General features: G+C 40.4%; 1 protein-coding gene across 1 annotated transcript in view; it reads right to left on the bottom strand.

Moving 5' to 3' along the window:
* The window catches only part of LOC117560332 (polypeptide N-acetylgalactosaminyltransferase 10-like), a 66,732-nt gene extending 48,778 nt beyond the window's left edge, over positions 1–17,954 (bottom strand). Inside the window, exon 1 of the mRNA XM_034237187.1 lies at positions 17,656–17,954. Within this exon, the coding sequence (XP_034093078.1) occupies positions 17,656–17,814 (159 nt within the window). The 5' untranslated portion in view covers positions 17,815–17,954. The remainder of the gene's footprint in view (positions 1–17,655) is intronic.
* Positions 17,955–23,389: the final 5,435 nt, after the last annotated feature.

A 23,389-nucleotide genomic window follows, 5' to 3' on the forward strand; every position in this document is an offset into this window, starting at 1 on the left:
TTTCCCTGCTGTACTACACAGCAGAATATTGCCATCCTCTAGTCTGCTAATCACCATCATCAGAAAGCCAAGGCTCCATGCAGCCACAAACTCATTTCACTCTGGGCACTTTTCCGCTCTATTAATATTTGAGACAGCACAAACACACTGATAGGACATTGGAGGAACAACCCCACAAAGCACACAGGCTGTGCCTTTTCCATCCAGCACGCTCTCATTAACCAACAGGCCCCAAGACGTCTTATAAATGACACAGGCAACAGAAAACTATTTTTAAAGCATAACAATTATTTTAAGCTGAAAGTAAGCATGGGAGGAGAACTGAAAGGACAGGGATGTAAATCTTGTAACCTGGCAGTGAGAAGCCCCATTACATTTAATATAGCCTTTTAGTGCTCTGTTTAACTGATGACAAAAGGCCATGTGTCAGTCAGTGTTTGCACACAGATTCACAATAGACAGACTGAGAGAGTCAGTTAACAAATGTGTGGGTGTGTTTGCATAAGACATGGAGACAGACGTATGCAAGTTGCCTAATCTGCCTAAAATGGGTTGTGTGTCTAATATCAAGATATGTCTTCTTCAAAGGACACATCCTTATCTCCAAATCAGACAAACGCTTCACTGCAAGTTTTAATCGTATACACTGTAGTTTGTGGAACATTCTGTTCAGGAATGAAAAGTTTGAATAGTTTTTCGAATCAGCCACACTTGAAGGCGGGTTGAAAAGCCGGCTATTAAAGATAGGTGGCATTGTTTAAATATAATGGATAAACTTGAACATTTAAGACTATGCAATATCCATAAGTGCTAATCCCAACAATGTACTGTATTGATAGGTTACAATATGCATGTTTTTGTTTTATTTATAAGTATGTATGGTTATTTTTATTAATGATTGTTTTAACAGTGTTGTATGTTAGGATTGCTATTTCATGTGGTTATACCTCGTGCAATGACCATTTTTTTTAACAAAAAAATCTAGAATTCTATTCTAGTGTATACAGTCCCTCATGGAAGATATTAATTATCTCGACCGACCAATAACAGCATGAAGTGGGTATGAAAGTTGGGTCGTTGTTACAGAAAGTTACAGAAATTGTCAGAAACAACTCAAGCAAGAATTGTTGCAATTGATAACTGCAGTTGTATTGATGTTACGAGCCAATACAGAAGAGAAGCTAAATTGAATGCCAGACACATGTGATGTTCTATTATCTACTATCCAATCATAAATAAGAATGTTCCATGGCCATGACTGCTGGGCCGGATCAGCAGAGAGTCATCCCTTCACTAGTTAATTGATTGCGGATGGCTTTGTTCACTCGAATAAATACAAATAAAATAAAAAGCTTAAATGGGTAGCCAAAAAGACTTTGGCGGCTGCCCAGACTGTGTGTGGGAAAACACTGCGATCTAAATGCCAACAACTTTATTGACTGTAAGAGGGAATGATAATAGTTAGAATGAAACAGAATGCAAGTGACCAGAGCACAGGGATATTATGCTATTGTCAAGGCCAGAAAGCATATACTGATTTATTCTTCTTCTAAATGAAGGCCCAAGATCCTTGCAGAAACTGTGTGGAGGGTGGAATAGTGATACATAATTCATTGCTGAGTCGTTATGACATATTCAGTATGGAAATGTAGACAAGACCTAATCGAGGACATTACCGAGGGGGGCACTGAAATTGCAGTCATTCATTGGTCCATTGGTTTTTCCCCTGGTGACCTCAATGGAGGGCTTTTCAGATTATAAAGAGCCTCTCTGAACCGCTGGCTGCCTAACCTCATTTCAATACTGCTGTGGTCTTCTGTTAATCTGCCCAACAGCAGATTATGTTTGCTGTTTGGTCAGATAGGCTGGGATTGGTGCTGCTGCTGTGGGTTTAGGCTCTCAGCAGCTGTTCTAGGACATTACACAGAAATACAGCACCTAGATGCCAAAGAGGCATGGATGAAGTTTTGTTTTTTTCAATTTGATTTCTTTCTTTTATTCTGAGATAAAGACTTTCTAGTCTACTTTATTATTTATGCTCACTGTTGTTATTCTTTCTTTGCTATCATTATCCATCGTCAGCTTCATGGCCTGCCTCTATAGTTATGTTTTGAATCTTAGTCGTTCAAATTGAGATGCGTTTTCAATAATCCTTATTATTTGATAAACAAAATGCTTTCCTCGATTTTCCTTTAGATGCATTCAGGCCTAATATACTCTGATCTGTTCTATGGTCACAATGCCACCTAAGGCAAAATTCATCTTCAAATACTTGCTGGCTGCCAGGAGAGTGGTCTTTCATTTTCAGAGGAACATTGCCCAGGTAATATCGCTGTCACCCATAAGGGTTCACTCAAAAGTTGCTGGTGAAAGGATGGAGGAAAATAAGATCTCTGCAGTGGTACAAGTTGTTTTTTTTCTCTTGCTTTCACCTCTACATTTATTTTGTGGGCTGTTGCCTGACACCTTCAACATTTAGGCTTAAATGAAAGCCTGAGGTGTGAAGTGGACGCAGGTGGTGACTGTGTTTGTCCTCATGTGGCTTCTAAACTTTGTCAAAAGGTTGTTATGAGGTGGTAGCAAAAAACATACATATTACTTTTACTGAATATGTTATCAGTCTTTTGTGGACGCTTGCTTGTTACACAGGACTAATGCTCTAAATGTGGGCTTATATCACACAGATAATACAGACAGATACATCTAAGGCTGCATACATCTAAAGCTGCATACGTACTTCATTTGATTTTAGGTTATAAACGTGATGATGCAGTCTTATGTTGATGATGTTCATTATTGCCCTAGTGCTGAATGGGCCATCGGTACTTCCTCAGGAAGAGGGACACGCTGTGGACAAACACTACATCCTAGGAAACTAAACTGGAACTCATGCAGTCAGAAGGCAAACATAAGTGTAAGTGGCTTGATGGGTTTTAATGTTAACAATGATGTTGTGGGCAAAGTCAATTTGACTGTGGCTGCTTGAATTTCATAAGGCACTGCAATTTAACAGATGGAAAACCAAATTAAGTTCAACCTAATTTATTATTTCTGCAAGAACGTAGTGGTGTAGTAGAAGAGCTGGTCTTGGCAACAGTGCCATGTGTCCAATATGAACAAATATCCCCATTTATTCTCTGAGGAGGACAAATCAGACCACCTTGGGTCAATACTTCCCTTTTCAGTTTCCTCTCCTTCTAAGGGTCGACAGAAGTTTGAAGTGAGAAGGGGAAGCTTTTCTGTTCTTTGCTTTTCCAATTCACCTCGACCCTGAGAGACACAATTACCTGTCTGTCCTACTCCAACTCACCTTCTGCTCCTCCTCCTCCTCTTTCTCTTCAGTCAATTTGCCCTGGCTGTCTTGAGTCATCACACAAAAGCATAAGCAGCAACCAATCTTTCTATAAAAAATAGTACAATGTACCAGACTACACGATCTAAGGTGTCATTCCCCAAAGTCTGGACAAACATACTGTACGGATAATGTCCCTAAATCAAAGAGATCCAACTGAAAGAAGGGAAAGGAAATCATTTGTGTTGAGCTTAAAACCATCCTAAAGGTGTGATCATTTAAACAGCGGAGAATAGGGGAAACAAGGGAAAAAACGAAATAAGAAGCATAAAAATAGATACAAAAAGAAAAAAAGAAAACAGCCAGTGGCTACAACTGCTTTGCTGAACCCATTCTGTTGTTTGGTGTTTTCTTAGCCCTAAGAGAAATATTGAGTTATGAAAAATGTAATTGGAAGTTTTGACTGCAGGCCTAGACATGTTTTCAAACTCCCCCCTCCCCCTGGACTCCTGCTCCACTGCTCTTTGCTGTTAAAGTTGCAGATCTCCAGGAGGAGTTTGAGGCAGCGAGACCTCCCTGGAAGAGGAGCCCAGCCCCCCGATAGGAGTCATTATCCACAGCTCTGCTGCGAGCAGAGATACCAGGCAGAGGACTGGACACAGGCCATGACAGATGGCTGCTTCTCTGCCTTCTGCAGGCACAGGACTGTGCGTAATTCTTGGATGCATGACACAGACGCAAAAACACTGGCAATGTTGAGCCTTCCATGTTGTGTGAACAGTTTCACCCCTCGCAGGATGTTTATTCAGTAGGAAAACAGTGACTCAGTGTTTATCTCCACTGCCATCAATGCAAATACGAAGCACTTGCTATAACCATCACAGTTTTTTTTGCACAAAGAAGAAGTCAGTGCTCTTTTTAAAAATGTTTCCCAAGATTTACTTTACACTTTGATTAGCAGCACGACATTTACTCTTCACCACAGATTTACTTTTGTAAGCATTGTGCATCTATTTTAAGGAGAAACAATAATCTTCTACATTGTTTATGCCATACAATAAGACTATAGGAGGAAACCATTTGGAAATTGGTCAGCTATCTTAGTCAACCTGATGCAAGGTATTTTACAACATGCAATTTAAGTTATAATTGAACTTTAACAGGAGACAGTCTGATGGATGTGTAAGGGCCTTCAGTGTTCATTTACAGCTATGGAACCACTGCCATGATCACAGCTTCCACTGGCTCCTATCCACACCCATCTGAGCAAAGTGCTGTTCAAATACGCTCCTTATTATCATGTCTTCAGGGAAATACTGTGAGGGGGCCATTTAGTGCCGAGTCGAGATGCTGCCAACTTGATTGCATGTTCTCTCCTGTCCCATGGTCCTTGGGTCTAATGCAGAACATGGTATGGTTCTCCCATGTAGGGTGAACGTAGGGTCAAGGTACAGTGATATAATCTATATGAGCTGTTGAAGCATCCTTGAAGAGGGTGAGTAATGATTCTTGGAATGCTGTTCTGTGACGCTGGACATCACTGCCCTTATAGGGAGGTGAAGTATCACCGAAGCTAACCATTCTCAATTGAGAAATAAGTCAGATTTCTATTGCCTGTTGGAAATGGATTTTAATTTCAATGTCAAGGGAAAAAGAGGATCCCTCTTCCAGGAAGAAATAAATAAAACTAATTTGACTGATCGTGTTGCAGCTTATAATACCCGTCTGTTGTTTTATTTCTTGGAATTGAAATAACTTGGCTTGTGTCCCCTTCTATTTTTATATGAAGACCAATTTTCTAGTCACCCCCATCATCTGTTACTTGTTTTTCATGATGCAGCCATGAGTATGTTAACAACCCCCTCACCCTTTCCCCTGGCATCCTCTCCATAAGCAGAACTCAGCCTTGTCTCATCATGTTGCTGCTGGCTTTGGCTGCGTGGGAGGCAGGGTTCCACCGTGGGGACAGAGGACAGATGTGGCTTACATAATGATCGGCAAATCAGTTATCTCAGTGGCCCTAATCCTACTAGCATCCCTCCATACATTTCCCTACGGCTGCCTCGTCCTGCCGTGCCAAGACTTACTGTGCCGTGCTCAGCCAGAGGGCCACTGCTTGTTCCCACCACTGGTTAAGAGTGAATCAAGGAGCTCAGTAGGGAGGGCTTTTTACAGCACTACTGGAAGGCAATTACCAACTCTTGTCAGTAAGGGGACAGTCAGGCCACGGGATGAAAGCTTGGGGTTCAACTGACAACTTCCAATATGAGAGCATAATGTGAAACAAAGTCAGCAGAGGCAACGCTTTAAGAACTGTCAGAAAGACCCCTATTCAGTGGCTGCCTGGTTCGTAATGAAATAACATGCTGTACATCTACCAACTTCTTTCAGCTGGCTGCCTCACATCAATGCTAGGTACAGAGAGTAATGACAAGCAGCAGTTCACCTGAACAGCAAGGAGAGCCAACAATAAAATAAGAAATGACTCATTAGCTTGTCATTGTGGATGCATTTGCTGGGCTTTGTTTCTGATTCCAAAATAATTGAAGGAATACCTTTGAAAAATAACTCAATACTTATGACATGTTTTCATCAAAAGCTTTATTAATGTGTATTTCTTTGGCTTTTTTTACAGAACTAAAGACAAATAGGTCATTGAAAGCTTTCACCTTGTCTGAGGTTTTTTTATGCAATTTATGTTTTATGATTTGAGCAGCACAAATGAAATCCCATTGACCTTCATTATATTGGTGTGGCACAGACGTTTTAGAGGCCGTTACATCAAGGCAGGGGCACTTAAATATAAAACTATCCTCGGGGTACATTTCGAAAAGCATGTTTTGTTTTTTGGAATCTGGGAAAACAGACGCTTTGAGAAACATGTAATACTATCACAACTACAGGCCAGTTTTTGTAATCCAGAGCACTGAAGAAAATGCCACCAACTCCAAAATATTAGATTTTTCTTTTTGACACAGAAAAAGGAAACAGCGTGTGAGATAGTGTGATACAGAAAGTTTAACAGAAACCCTAACGCTGTGTGCACAACTCAACGGTGCCTTTTCATCATCTCAAATGTTCACCACACCCACATGCAGAGCAGAGGTCTGAAAGCAATCGAAGAGCCTTTTGGACCCATCTCCCAAAAGAAAATGACTCCATATGAATAGGCTCCTCTCACTCCATTAAAATCCATGTTGATTTTTTTCCCGTTGAGGATAATAGAAATCTGATGCTAGTACAATGGGAAACGTCTATAAGAATCTTAGATAGAATCTTACAGCAGGTAGGGACACAAGTTATTTTTCCATCAGCATGACATGTATACAGTGTTTCTTAAAAGATAAGAGTTTTATATTGTTCTAGATAAATGGATTGTTAAACCCCTTATGCTCTTTATCACTTAATGAAGGCCTAGACATCCAGTGTAACTTCCAAAAAACATTGTCAAAAAATACCCCGCAGTTGAGTGACAGCAGTGATGTCATTGAACTAGACTGTATTGCATCAGCTACCACCTAAGCCATTCAATGAGCTTGGAAAAAATAGCTGCATTAATAGCTCGTTTCATTTCCCTTCTCTTCACCAACACAGCTTGTCTTTTCAGGCATCGTTTTACATCCCTAAGCAATGCCAATGAAAATATGTTACCAGGGTTGGGGGTGGAGAGGTGTGTATGTGTGTATGAAATTATCAAAGCCCTATAAATGCTAACAGTGACATCACCTGCTGTTCCTGCAAGTGGCTCAGTAAGGAAAGCCATGGTCTAGCAGAGCAAAAAATGCAGCAATTTCTCCCGGAGACAGCACGTCAATCTTCAAACAGCTGTTCAGAAGTGCTGCTGTATGTGCAGAGTGATTGCTAAAAAAGTGCTGTAAGACTAGAAAACAGTTAAAAACCTTACTCTGAAGCTCTCTGAACTGTAGGAAACATCTATTGCATCACCATCTGTCAAAATGAAACAAAGTTGTCACACTTCACAGAGACGCATCCGCTGTAGCCTAATGGTGAGAGAAAAAAAAGGTTATATTCTGGAAACTTGGGAGTTCAATCCAGAACTGAGGGAATGTGGGCGAAGAAAGTCGAAAATAAAGCCTACACTACTCCAGGAACAGCTGCTGTAGAGCTGCTGAAAAAAGAGGCTAAACCCTCCATCTCCTCGCTCACAATCTTACACAAAGAAGAAAAACAGGTTGTTCTGGGTAATCAGGCTATGGCAGGAAATCAGGTAATACTAAAAACATTTGCAGCACAACTTCTGCTGCTGCGTCCAACTTTTGTGTAGTTATTTTCTGTCTTTTTTTCAAAAAGATGTCCTGCACTATGTGATCCCATTCTTCTTTTTCCAGTTAATATTAAATGTTATATTGCAGTGATTCATCTATCTGCTGACCTCAATGCTCAACTTTTCAAAAATGTACTTTTAGGCAGCCGAATTGTTGTGTAAAAGAACTGGGCTCCATTTTCACGAAGGCAATAAAACTAGTCAAACTTAGTTGCCAACAGGTTGTCCTTCCCGTATATTAAACATGAGGAAATGTATAGAATATATATATAAGTTGAACTTTTCTATGGGCCACTGGGTGACATTTCAGTCTTTCTGTAGTGTTGGAGCAGGGGTCGGCATGTTTTTTTGAGGTTCAATTCCCAGTGTATGAGATCACTTTGTTTGTATGAGAAAAAAAATGTCTGGAGCTCTATTTACTTTGTTAAGCTACTGATACATTAAACCAATCAGGCATTACAAGATTCCCAATTGGTATTTCACCAAATAAAAGAACAAAGTGTTTGAAGATATGTTAAATATTGTAATTAGTTTTGTCATTTGCAGCATTGTAGAATTTCCTTTGTATTTTCCTTATACTTGAACCTCAAACAAGGAAACTGATTTAGGTCACTGCCCAAATAAGATAATTACCAGTTTTACCTGTTCCTCCATTCCCATGAAGCTTTGCTGTTTTTACTGTCATGACTGTTCCATAACTGCCTTATCCCTGGATCTTTACTGCCAGGCAACCAGGCAGGCAATGTGAAAATATTCTGCTTTGTTGTTGCACACATATAGAGACTTAGCTTTTATCTAATATGCACAAAACACACAGCAGATTGCCTAAATACCACGGAGTACGAGCTTCTAAAAAACTTATCAAAGCATACTGCTGGAAGAAGAATAAAAGAATAATCTCTCTAGAAAAACTAAACTTGTCGGTTCCCTTCAGAAAGATACATGTATCGTGGGTCAGGTACTGTGGTCAAGTACACACAGTGTTGTTCAGGAAGGAAAAATAAAAGACCCAGCCAAAAACAATATAACTGAACACAACAGGTTAAGGTGAAAAAAAGTCCAGGTCTATTTTTTAGACGACAGTTAGATGAACGGTCTGAATGGCAGTCTTTAACAGGAGCATTCAACAGAGCAGTGCAGCAGCAGTAGTAGTAGTAGTAGTGGCCTTTGGTTCAAACGTAATCAAGATTACCAGTGGCTGATAATAAGGAGTACAAGGGTCAGAGTCAGTGTTCATATCTACAACGTAAGGAGTTATTTAGTTATTTGAAATTCTAAAAATGTATACTACTCGCTGAGATATTTTGACTTTCAGTGCCAAATTGTTCATGTTCCAACGACCCTGCATGGTACAGTTATCCTACTGCAATTCACCCTTGGAGATTCCTGTGTTTTGTTGTGGAGTTATATAGATATATATATATATTATTTTTTTTTAAATCAAATCAAATGAATGGAATGGAATTCACAGCTGGTTAGAAATGCAACCTCACAAGTCTATGAAGTCTCTACCGCTGCATAGTATACAGTGCTGAGCAACACATATGCACAGATTTATAAGACTAGTGCCAACACTGCATATTTCAAATTGTGTGCAAACACAAATGTATTCTAGAGCACAAAGATGTTCATAATCTGACCAATGGTTGGTGTGAGTGTGAAGAAGATATATGCTGAATGCTGCTGAAGGATCTTATTCTCTGAGAGGCTCAGCACTGTGAAGCACAGAGCTGGTGTTAAATTGGTGTCCAGGCATTAGTTTACTCATCTGAGCAAAAGAAAAAGAAGCTCCATAACCCATGTGGCTGTAATTAAAAACCTGACTCCTCACTCCGTATCCACAGGCTGTCTGCTGCACCTGTCCCTCATTTGGCTCTGTGCACTGATCTGGGGCAGCCGATCCCTGACAGGCATACAGAGCAGCTTCTGAGCACGATCAGCCTGAGCTGCAGCCAGCAGCGAGTCAACGTCTGCCTTGTGTGAGGAACCTGGGGAGGAAACGCTCTCCAACAAAGTCAGCCTGTGAACAAACACCGCTTTTACCCGCTCACTCTGCCTTTCTTTCTCCCGAGGTGTTTCTTCCCCTCCCCTCCTCTCTTAGCTCGGAGTGATAAAGTGCAACGACTTAAGTCTGCAGCGAGTAACTCTACTAGTCTTTGCAAATGACTTTCATCCCTCAGTCTCCCTCCTTTCCAGAGGCTTAAAGAGTAAAAGATACAATCTCGCTTCCTGGTCTAGCAGCACAGCTAGTCCCGAGCTCAGTGAGGCTCCATCAGGCACTGACGTAACAGCTTATCCCTGATGTAAACTTACGGTAGCCATGAGACTTCGAAATCTCAAATCAACTAGAGTTCACTTTTGCCCCACTGTTGTAAATCTGATGAGCATTGGGATTAGTAGGGGCCATCGTCATAGTTAAAATGGTCAAATAACAAAGAGAGATGAATGATTCAAATGCAGTTTGAATGGTCATGATCTGCCTTTATTTGTCTTCCAAAATACTTTGGCTAACTTTATCGATACACAAATAAACTAAGGCTAGACCCAGAAGAATAACATACAAGTTGTAAGAAATCCATAATTATCCTGTAAAGGGAATCTTTTTTTCAGGAGTACGTGCAAATAATGTTTTTGTTGTGTCATGATCACTAGGGATACTCACTCTCTGCCAATCGATCGGTGCTCTCTAAAAATGCCGATCGCATTACGTAAAATGATGACGTAAAATACATGACACTTTTCTCACTGCGCGGCAAAACAAGCTTGCCAAAATGGCTTCACTGGTCTGGCAGTATTTTAAGGTGAAAATGACAATAAAATAGCAGTATGCAACGTGTGTGAAGCAGAAATCCTGCAGCTCCGCCCGCTGTGACGGACCGGTGAGCGGAGCAACACACACACTAAGAGTTAGACCTAACACACTTAGCTATTTGATCTACCTCTGGAAGAAGCTGAACTAGTTATAAATATATTTATTCTTCACTGTCGGGTCACTCATTACTGGATCAGTGAGCTGCATGAGATACTGACAGGCTGTCAGGAGAGAGAGGGAGGGAGGGAGAGAGGAAAAGAGAGCACTTCCGCTCATTTCTCCCGTGTTATTATCCAAAGTGAATGTAAACTTGAATAATGTACTTCATTTGAATGTAATAATTATGCTGGTTGTTGTTTGTGGAAGCTCCAGTGAATGAGCCCCATTAACTGAGTTTTAAACATCACTTTAAATGGAAGATCCCCATAGGCCCCGCCCACACGATCGGATCGGCTGATACTGATTCCGGCGATCGGCCCCAAAATTGGCGATCGGAGCATCCCTAATGATCACAAAATAAGGGTTCAAGTATGATGATCAAAAAAGATGGAGGTCTCACAACTGTAAGTGTCAAAATCATGAATTTATTTTACAAGTTCAAGACTAGCTTTACCATGCCCTGTCTGGACTTCCGTCTCTATAATATTTAACTCTCTGAAAGACAAATGAGGTCATCACCACTAACTATTTTTCAGCATAATAAACTCTAATGAACTCTCACAACTGTTATCGTAAACCATATTAAATTGTCTTAATCCTACTCTCACAGCCCCTCTAATAGCTCTTAACCTCACAGGATTCACAGTTGATGTGTATTCTTAATTGCAGAGAGCCCCCACTTCCCTCACTTGTGTGCAGACATAAGAACATTCACTGCAGACTTAAATTATTCCCGATTCCAAAATGTGCCTTGAGGAGGCTTGTTTTTTCCTCAAACCCCTCGTATGCATGTGTGATGCAATCCGTAAGAGCGATTTTGCACGGGCCTAAATCCACTCAATTTTGTTTCAATGCACTTTTGACTTGCGCATCCTTTAGGTGCCGCCTCGAACGTTCTCAAATCACTGCCTGCTATTGGCATGAAACATCATTCCGTCTCTCCCACATGATGTCAACAGAGCAGAAAGGAGCGATTTTTCACAGAACCACGGGCTAAACTTATATTCAACTTCAATGTTTATCAGAATAGCAGCAGAGGGGAAACAGACAGACAGCTCCAAGTCAAAATAGTTCCACGCGTATGGATCACCAAGGAAAACATTGAAATCTGGGACATTTAAATGACATGTAATGTGTAGTTTGGACCGTTTGCTGGGATTTCATTTTAAAACATGTCAACTCAATCTTCCAAAAATGTGAACACAGAGAAAACTGTGAAAGGAGATACCATCGAACCACTGATTTACACTACATTACTTGTCAAATGTTGGTTTTTATTATACAAATATCTTAATATTGAGAGTTAAAGGGTTTTTTATTTTTGAAAAATATATTTTTGGGCGACAAAGCAAATATTCTCATGAATTTATTGAATTGGGTCCCAACATGTCTCAGCACACATACTTGCAACCTTATTAAAGCTAACATGTGTTCTTCAAAATGATTTGCATATATCAAAGTAAATGAATAAAGCATCAAGTGTTTGTTTATTTCCCTCAAAGGGACAAATGTCAGACTTTCAATGTTTTCCTCAGGCCTGTGGGAGCCCTGGAGGACAAAGGGGTCAAACAAATATCTGATTTGCATTGTGCAGGAATACATCACAAGCAGACAGCCTGGGAATTCAAAATCAGACTGAAGCTCTGGGGGTATTTATTCAGAATAACAGTTTGTTATAGAGTAATACATTCACTGGGAAGCGGCAGCTAAACAAGCGGTGACTTCAGAGGCAGAAATGAGAAATCCAAAGATGGGGGGGGTGCTAGTGGAGCACGCTCATGAACTGTTTCTTCTTCTTCAACTCGCTGCGGATTTACTGCGGAGCGCATCAAAGCAGACCCTTATTATGTATTGCTTTTTATTAATTCTACCGTGTTGTGTAATGTTTATTTATACTGTTCATGCTCACTACTTGTAGCACTTCGGGATTTGAAATCAAATATGAAGTGCTTTATAAATGGAACCCATTATTATTATTATTATTATTATTATTCACACGATAGCAGAGCGAACAGGTACAAGAGGGGTAGTTCATCGATCGCAGATGGCGTCGTGCTCGCGGATGGATAAAAAAAGATGAAACCTAAATGGGTCGCGAAATATACTTTGGCGGACGTTAATATACCTGGGCGGCCCGTCCAAGTAAAGTCTATGTGTGGCAAGCCCTGAACACATTTGTTCAGCAAGATTTCACCTTGTCCTCAGATCAAAGTCAACTTCATTGTCAATCTTCCAGTTTGTGTGTACAGACAGAGAGACAATCCCGAATATAAAAACAAATGTAAATAAAACATTTTTTTTAAATATCTATATATATATATATATATATATATATTAGGGCCGGGACTTTAACGCGTTAAGTAAGATTAATTAATTACACAAAAATGAACGCGTTAAAAAAATGAACGCATTTTAATCGCACTTATTTTTGCACCGCGGAACGTTTCTCACTGGATGAGTTTCAGGCGTACCGATTATACTGGAGCACCAACTAACGTTCATGACTTCAGACAACAACAAACCACAGTGAACAACAGTGGGAAATGTTGTTTTAAAAAAAGGACGGATGGAAGCGTCGATAAGAGCACGGTTGTGTGCAAACTATGCAAAAAGGAATTCGCATATCACCGCAGCACATCAAGCCTCAAGTATCACCTCAATGCAAAACATATAGCAGCTAGCGTGGAAGCTAGCGTGGACGTTAACCTCTTTTATCGCGTTCACACCAAAAAGAGCCGGTACTAAAATTAGTTCATGAGAACCTTTTTACCCCCACGAAAGTCCCTGCTAGAGAGCTGCTAGAGAGCAGGGACTTTCGTACGGCTCTCTTGTGAGAAAAGAGCTATATTTCTGATTGGCTGGGCGGATTGCAAACCACGCCCCGTAAAACTCCCAAAAAGTTTTGTGAAGCCGCCATTTTATTATCCTCACATTAGCATTATTAACATTAGCCCAGCGCAGAAACGCAGAGAGACTAACTTATGGCAACACAAAATAAAACATGGGAGCGGTGGAGATGAGGAGGTGTCGGCGTTCTAGCGATTTACTCGGAAGGCTTCAGTAGAAGCTGCTGGGACTCCCAGCAGCTTCTACTGAAGCCAGTCCCCAACTCCGGGGACTTCCGGCGGCGTGAAGTGGTTTGCGGCCTGCCAGTAAACCCAAAGCAGAAGAAGAAGAAGTGACGTCAGCGGCTTCATTTGCCTAATCCACCCCCAGGTTCAAAGAGTTCTCATGAACTAAGTTCTCATGAACCTTTGTGGGAAAAGTACTGCGGTGTGAATGCGCCTAATGGTATACTAAAATCCATGTGAAAAAAATTGCTTCTCACTGTTCTTAGGTCAAATATTTACATGTGATTAAAAATGCGATTAATTTCGATTAATTAATTACAAAGCCTCTAATTAATTAGATTAATTTTTTTAATCGGGTCCCGGCCCTAATATATATATATATATATATATATATATATATATATATACATACAGAATCAAAGACATTAGATGTTCTACATATCAGTTTACTCTGAGCTATATTCATTAATATGAACAGCCTTATTTTGGCTTTAAAATTGGGGTGAAAACATTTTTCACCCCACATTGGTTATAAAAGCACAATTACATTTAAAGGGAGAACAAAAACGCTCAAACCTCCACTAACACAGTCACAGTGCAGTCCACCATGGTAAACTTTTTCTATTTTAATTGAGTCTGGGTCTCATTCAATTCCTCCATGTTTGGTGAAGCATAGTTGTTCCCAAAGTAAGCATAAAAAGTCACAGTAAAAGCAGCTCAAAGAAATGCTGATACATCTCTGTGGGACACAGTGTAAGGCGCCAAGAGGAAGTAAAATGTATACTACTAAATAACTACTTTTGAAAAACGGAAGACATTTTGTTCAACAGAATACCGTCCTTACTTCAAGTTAAGGTGCAATATGTATCTGCAAATCTGAACAACATTACGCTTTGTGACTTGTAAGGATATAACTTTAAGTATGAGGATCAACTGGTATTACAAGTCTGGTGATGCTAACCCAGCTTAACTAAAACAGGATGAGGAAACAGAAGTTTGCGTTAAGGCCTTTGCATGTCTGCCAGGCTGTTGTCAGGACATGCATCTGCAGCAGACCGTGTCCAATCACTCAGATAGTTAGCTGGGCAGCACAGTTAGCTGGGCAGCACAGTAAGCAGCAACTCAGACTATAGAGGTCTCTTTTTAATTCTACCCACTGCTCTCATATTCTCTAACCTCAACTTAACCCGAGTGGCTGGAGCAGGCAGGTGGAAGCTGATTCACCTCTGCTTCAACAGGCGTCCTTAAAAAGAGATGGAAAATGTGCAAATTGCCTTTCTGTCACTGTCACAGTGGAAGGTCTGAGGCAGCTCATGTTTGCTAGAGTAGTATGATATACTCATTCAGGAACCCTATGCATGGGCAACTGATTACAGCCACTACGACATGGCTACAGTTGTGTTAGCATAGCATACAGTGAGTAGAGGATCAAATGCTCAGAGAGAGAATTTGATGTAGATATGAAGGTACATTCCTGATGTGAGGCTGGCCTTTTGTTCAATCAGCAAGTTGAGAAAACTAAAGGTCAGGAATGTACCTGAATGTGTACATAAGAGGCGGGCCTTTTCAATCAGCATGTTGTAAAACAAAGGCCTTATTGATAAATCACAAAGGTACACGGATAGCAAACACAAGATAACAATATGTGATATTTAACACAAGCTTCTGAATCCAAATAACATTGAATCAAGGAAAACTCTGAATCTACAAATATCATCCAAAGAATAGTTTTAATATTGTATTGTCTTGGAAAGCAGGTGCATAATGGTGTTATAAAATATAATGTGCAGGGTCTCCAATGGCTTCCTTTCCTGAAATAAAGACATTCAAAATAGTTTTTAGGGGAAGTGTGCAGAAGCCCAATATCACACAGCAACAGCCATTTCCAATGTTGACCAATAGGTAAACAGAAATAATGATAACTCTCGAAAAAGGTGAGAACACATCTTGATAAAGGGTTATCCTCTTAAAACCTTTGGAAATTAATTAATACAAATAACCTTGTTTCAGATGTTTGCTCCCTGTTTTTGGTAACACACCACCAATACAAATCCGGCCTCCATTTTCAAATCCGCCTGTTGGTTTATTATCAAACTGTTTTCAAGGTTGACAGCTGTTATGGAAGTTTGCTAGTATGTAACAGGCTTTTTCTGGCCTTGTGTTTGTCCTTTTAATCCCATAGCATCCCCTGTTAAAATATAAATCCAGACTTGAGCTAAGAAAAGTAATCCTTGGAGAAGATCCGTGCCAAATAAACTGGCTTTATCATTCTCACAATATGGCCTGTAAATTCACTTTCACTGCTGATAACAACAAAACATGGAAAACATCACCGTGGGATTTTGGTGGGGATTTGTTAACATTTACAGACTTAATAATGAATTTATAATTCATGTAATTGTTTGCAGAGCTATTTGATACATTGTTTGAATGGTATGCTGCCTTAAGAGATATGTGTACCAGATATTTTAAAGAAGAGCTCTAGATGAAGCTAAACTACCTTCACTTGGTCCTTTTCATTACATTCCTGCTATCCTTCCAGTCAGGAAAGTTTGCTGAATTTCGACAACTATTCACCATCCAAAACTCACACATGCACACACACAAATGCCATCAGTGAAAGCCTCCATTCAGCATATTTGCCTCATTTAAAAAAGAGGAGCTATTATTTTCTGCCAAATAGGGTCCGGTTTGGAGGGTCAGTTCCGATGATTTAATTCTACACATTCTGACACAGTTCCTAACGTTTTCCTCAACAACAAAAATCTTGAATACCCCGACGCTGAAATTATTTTAAAAAATCTATTCAGACTTCTCTATCCTGTTTGTACAAAAATATTTTCTCCCCTGTTCGGACAAAAAGATTGGAAACCCTCTTTTACAAAGTGCAACTTAATCAATTCCACCAAAGAAAGATGACAACTGGAAATGGCCTATATCCACATTGTCACACAGAAAAATATTAATAAATCATTATATGAATGTAAAAAATACTACAAATCAACATTTGCATGGATGAAGAATGCTAAAAACTAAAAAAAGTGTCAAATCAGATAAGCAAAACAATTAAATGCTTGGGCTGCCAATTCAAAAACTTTGGCATCATATTGACAGTTTCCAATACGTTTGTCCTCTTTTTCCACACTGAAGAAAACAATAAGTTAATCAAGTTATGAAGCAAAATCAAATAGATACTAATTATCAACACATTACCAAAGAAAATGCCAAGTGTTTGCTCATTTCAGCATCTTAATTGTGAGGATTTGCTGCTGTTTTATGTTTTACATCATTCAAATGTGACTATTTTTGGATTTTGTATTCTTGGTTGAAAACGTCAAGCTCAGGGGAGAACAGTTACTCCTGGTTAACATCTTATACAAGTTAGCCAACAGATTCCTTGACAATGGAAACAAATAATTAGTTCCAGCCTTACATGCAATAACAGTTATATACATGGCCTGACTTTAAACTGTTATGTTTTGCTCATATGATGAATTTGTCTGGATCTACAAAATAGTGACAAAGAAGCAATGACCCAATGGCCATGTGAATACATAACCAAGTGTCCCCCCCCCCCCCCCCACCCCTTTTGTTGCCCCCTAACTATGTGCTGACGCCTGTCAACCTGTGAACGCAGCACCCACCGCCTGCTTCACATTTTTTGACAACTTCCTGAATACCGTGTTATTGAAACTTTACTGTGACGCCCTGCTTTGCTGGGTTAGCTACGTGGCCCCCTTTAAATTCATCCTGGCCTCTGTAACTAATGACCTGCCATACTTGCACAGTGCTACAAGAAAGTCCATTTTGTGAATCACATCACACACTCACAGTAGGGGAATGTAAATGTTGATGGTATTGGGGGGTGAACTGTTGAGGCAGGGGGAAGTACGGAGCGGTTCTTTGATACTGCTGCAGCGAACAAACACTAGCATTTGTAGGATTTCTGACGGTAGTTGTTACATGGTGAGACAAGCGACATATTGCGGATTAAGACCTCACCGCTGCACCGAGCCACCCACGGCCGAGCTCCTACCTGTATCTGGGGGATGCCGCCCGGACCTTCCACTGTGTCGGGCGAGTTGTCGAACACTCGGTCCCGGTACAAAGACCACAGCCCGACGTTTGGGAGGAAAAGAAGAGCTGCTATGAGCAGTCCAGCGAACTGCAGCAGCCTCTTCTCCTTCCGCCTCATTACTCCGAGAGAAAGCTTGTGAAGTAGCGGCGGTGGAAACTAGCAAGCCCCGAACCCCCAGCTTTTCCAAGCCGAGACAACTTTCACTCTGACTGGGGGACAGACACCGGCGCTGTGACGCTCCACGCACGGCTGCGACCTCGGCCGCTAGGGGGGGTACAGCTCTGCACATCAGCCAGTGCATGGGAGCTTTTTTATTTATTTATTGAACAATTATTTCAATACAATCAGAAAAAAGCACATATACATCAATGTTAATTACATTCATTCAAAATGTGTGTATGCAACGGTGTTTAATGATAATACAATTGTAGGTAGTATTGTATTGTAACAAGCCAAAGTTAACTGGAATGCATTGTGTTCTTCATAATGTAATTTAATAACATTTTTTCTACTGAAACAACTCTGTTACTTCAAGAAAAACACCAATGTATGTTATGTTTTCTGTGTGATGATCGACTTCATACAAAACTAAACATATTAAAATGTTGAACACTGTCTTTATCTCTTTTGTCCCACATGATGTGCCCCTCTCATAAAATCACTGGTCCCAACATGGCCCCCCAGGTCGGATTTCAGCCAAAAAAAGATTGATGTTTTTAAAGTATTGTAACTTCTCCAAAAATATATTGCTTTTCCCACGTGTAATCACAGAGATTGCACTGTAAAGTTTAATAGCTTGAGCAGAGTGAAACTATATCATCATAAAAAAAGTTCTATGACCGGCTAACGAGTTGTGCTGCCTTCAAAAGCACCTCGGAAATAGGATTAAAGTTGTTTTCTGGCATAACGAGGACATAAGCCCTTTAATTAAGTGTGCTAAATCTACCCTGTAAAATGGCAAGTTAAAACCCTTTCATGTATAGAGGTCACTACAGTGGACAGCTATTCAAAAGATGTTTTCTTGTATATGCATTGTTTTTTTTGCATAGTTGCACCATCAGCCACTACATAGGACCCTATTGCATCATCCCATACACTGCCACTCAGTGCCAAGTCAGTGTGCATGATACATGTCTCTAAACCAAGATGGACGACAGAAAGCCACATGGACCAAGTCACCCATCTATATCTTGCCAATCCTTTCATGGAAAGCGTCCCCTGAAGGTATACAAAATATGGTGACATCAAGTAACAACTAAGGAATCATAGAATTCATAAATGATCAAAGTATTGATTTTATGTTTGCAGGAAATCATGATTAACCACCAGTCCACTACAGTGGACGTCATGCATCACTGGCTACAATTCATACTGGTACTGCTGCTGTTGTTCCCAGGGCCGTCCCTCCCTACAGGCAGATCATGCAGACTGTGTGGGGCCTCACCTTGTGGAGGGGGCCACACCTTGCGGAGGGGGGCCTCATCTGAGGCGCACCTATGCGCTTATGTGGCGCAATTAGGGTGGCGCGGCACGGTTTCGCCGCTGCGAGGCTCCACTAGCACTCATCAAATAACTGTGCGTGGGGCCTCAAATTGGCCCCTGGCCTTGGTTATTCTTGAAAATACTTAATCTGCAATATATTTTTGGGCCATAAATCAATATACTTATGTTATTATAATGTAATTTTAAATTTGCAAATCTTTATTTATCATTTTTTCAAAATGTATTATCTCTTCAGTTCAAACCCTGAACGCATACTGTCCACCTGAGTGGACATATACAAATATATTTGAAAAAACTAGATTAAAAAAAACTAAAGTTCAAATCTTGTTTTTCATGCCCCAAGAGCAATACAAACACTTGGTAAACAAATCCTGACTGAGGTTTTCATAATTCATGCATGAAAGGGCTTTAGTCAAGCATATGGAAACAACTTGATATTTATTATTTTAAATCTCTTACAATCAAGACATTGTTTTATTAATATGCATTGATAATTATGTCAGGGTGCCTATCATAATCACAGAAGGTTACAACCAACTTTCTTTCTGTAAACCTATTGGATAGATTTTTCTGTCGACTAATCTGCTCAGTAATACGACTATTCTGAATCTTAATTTCCATTTAGAGTAGCCTAGATGGGGCAGATCCCATGTTCTGGAAATATTTGAGGTCACTGGCCGTTTCTCAATGTTGAGTAAAGCTGCTGCAGTGCCACTATTTCAAGTATACTACGTCATCGAGTGGCTCCGAATGTTGGGCATTTAAACATGGAGGTATATTAAGAACTGGATACAGCGTGGGAGGCGGGGCCTCATTCATTCCTTGCTCATTAGCGCATGATGATAAAATGGCCCAACTTTTGAGAGAGCGAAACGTCACAGATTACCCGGCATGCCGGAGAAGTACCCGTATGTGCGCTCATAGCGCATGCGCAACTTTAACCAAAATGCTCGTTCACATCAAGCACGTCAATTTGCGTACACGTAACAGCACCGTGCGTTCATGACAGCATGGTAATGGCTTGTTATTATAATGGATTTGATATTAACGAGGCGGCAGTTAGCAGCTAGCGGCTAGCTAGTAATTATGCTAATGTACACATCAGTCGTTATGTACTTATATTATGCTGTAACAGGATCTAGTGATATCCAACAGAGCTTCATTTAGCATGAAATAATTATTGCACTGTATATATATATACACACAGTGCAATAAGCTTCTTAGTGCAATAATAAGCTACTGGGACGTTAATCTAACGTCGGTAATATTAACTTTATTTAATATAACATTTACGGTACAAGATTTAATCATACAGCCCATGTAGTATAATATTTTACAAATCATGAATTACAGGAAACATGTGCAATATATCCATTATTACAGCTCCGTGGGATGGTAGTAAGACAATATGGGTCCGTTCTTATTGTGCATTGTTAGTTTATTCTAGAACCCTGAAGGAGAGACTGAAAAGAGTCAAGGGAAGCTTATAAAAGTTAACAGCATTTAATTACACAAAAGATGCGGTGGTGTACAAAATGAAATGTGCGAGTGGAGGCCAAGCCCCCAGGAGGTGCACCGGACTCAGATGAAAATATTCGTGCTGGCCAAACGGCGGTACTACACTTCCGTTTGGTTGCCAGGCCCGGAAACACTTTTTCCCATTGACTTACATGGGGAAAGAGTGGTCTGTAACTCGTTGGATAATTTTTTTTAAACTAAATAAACTACCCAGTATGAACACTTGTATAGCCCTTATTAAAAACATTCGTTCCTCAAGTTGTAAAAATGTGCTAATAACGTTATTCTGAGAGTTATTTCCCTCTGCATTATGAACGTGCATCTAACCCACGGGACCGCGCCGCTCGGCACGTTCATGTTACGTGTCCCGACCAATCAGAGCACACTGTGCTCACAGGGAGGGTGGGGCTGGAGCTATTGGAGCTACAACGAGCCGTTAAAGGCAGAGAGTGAAATTCAGTGAATACACGTAGTTTACAGAGATGCTGTATGAGAAACCAATGTGAGTTGCGTTTATCTTTACCCATGGATAAGAACGGATCCATATCGTCTTACTGCCATCCCACGGAGCTGTAATAATGGATATATTGCACATGTTTGCTGTAATTCATTATCATACTACATGGGCTGTATGATTAAATATTGTACCGTAAATGTTGTATTAAATAAAGTTAATATTACCGACATTATTAACGTCCCTGTAGCTTCGTATTGCACTAAGAAGCTTATTGCACTGTATATAAATATATAAATATATATATATATATATATATATATATATATATATATATATATATACAGTGCAATCATTATTTCATGCTAAATGAAGCTCTGTTGGATATCACTAGATCCTGTTACAGCGTAATATAAGTACATAACGATTGATGTGTACAATAGCATCATTACTAGCTAGCCGCTAGCTGCTAACTGCCGCCTCATTCATATGAAATCCATGATAACAACAATCCATTACCATGCTGTCATGAACGCGCGGTGCTGTTACATGTACGCAAATTGACGTGCTTGATGTGAACGAGCATTTTGGTTAAAGTTGCGCATGCTCTATGAGTGCACATACGGGTACTTCTCAGGCATGCTGGGTAATCTGTGACGTTTCACTCTCTCAAAAGTTGGGCCATTTTATCATCATGCGCTAATGAGCAGCTCTCATAGGAATGAATGAGGCCCCGCCTCCCACGCTGTATCCAGTTCTTATTATACATCCATGGTCAGTCCAGGTCAGCAGGTAGAAGAGGTCAATTCTTGGCTTGCTCTTCCTGTTGTCATCTGAGGTCTTCTCCTATTGGCCGGCGTCGTCGGGGGGGCGGGTCCAATGCAATTCCTGCCTTTTTCTGTTGTTAAATTACATAATTCTGGTGTCTGTGGTTATTTAAACATTCCCTAATAAACGTTATTCAGCGGCAATAAATGAGTGCTAAACCCAGTGTGCTCAGTGTACAACATCACATGTCATAATATGGGATTAGTTTTGTATTATAAAGATAAAGCAACACTTTCTCAGAATAAAGCAAAACTATGAGTTTAAAAGAAGAAAAAAACTGAGTCAAGCAAAATAAAATAAATTTCAAAAATAAAACTATAATGCGGCTTTCACACCAGTGCTTTTCCCTTTCTAGCTCCGAGCTAGAGCTTTTCTGGTTCAGCTCCGGTTTCCCTTTTCTGCTCCCGCTCTGTTCACACCGCCCAGCACCCGACTGGTGCTGCCGCTGCTTCGTCATGACGTCACCGTTTACATCGCTGATTTGCTCCCTAACGGCATTACGGCGCTCACAACAACAACAACAACGGGGAACTGCGTCGGGTCGATGATCGTGTTGCTTTTAATCACACGAAGCCAGAATAAATTGAATAACGACTTCTCCAACCTTATACTTTGCTCCAGAGTGTCGTGGTTCATTGTTTATTAATGTGTTTCTGCAGCATTTACCGACCGCTGCAGTGTTGGCTGCTCTTCCACGGGAGTTTATTCTCCTCCGTTAGCTCCCGGTTAGCTCACACTGCAGCGGCCGCTCTAAAGTATTCACTGGCCAACTCACACAAGCAGCTGATACATATCCCCAGTTCCCCTTAGCCTAAGTGAATGTTTGTCAGTCTGAATTGACGCTCTTTGGTATCACAATGCTGTTGTGAAAGTTTCTCTGGTATAAAATGGGTGATGTTAGCATAGCAACCGAAGCTAAACTGACTACTTGCTATTGCTATCCTATTGTGGCATAAACCGTTTTCTACAGGCACATTTTACCGGCGTATTTTTATTATGATTCTACTTGTGATAGTCGGACACGACAACCTGTGCAGCCCATGTATTGATTCCATCCGATAGCTGCTATAAAACAAAACAACATTACATTACATTACATTGCATTTAGCTGACGCTTTTATCCAAAGCGACTTACAATAAGTACATTCGACCAGGAAGACACAACCTTGAAGAAAACAGAATCATATAAGTACATCAGGTTTCATAGAGCCAAACATTTCAAGTGTTACTCAACTGGCTATAGATAAGCCAGTCCTTTATTAGTATATAAGTGCTTTGTTAATAATTCTATCGCTCGAAGTGGAGTCGAAAGAGATGAGTTTTCAGTCTGCGCCGGAAGATGTGCAAGCTATCTGCTATCCTGATGTCAATGGGGAGCTCATTCCACCA

The sequence above is a fragment of the Gymnodraco acuticeps genome, unplaced genomic scaffold (genome assembly GCF_902827175.1).
Source record: "Gymnodraco acuticeps unplaced genomic scaffold, fGymAcu1.1, whole genome shotgun sequence".
Classification (NCBI taxonomy): Eukaryota; Metazoa; Chordata; class Actinopteri; order Perciformes; family Bathydraconidae; genus Gymnodraco; species Gymnodraco acuticeps.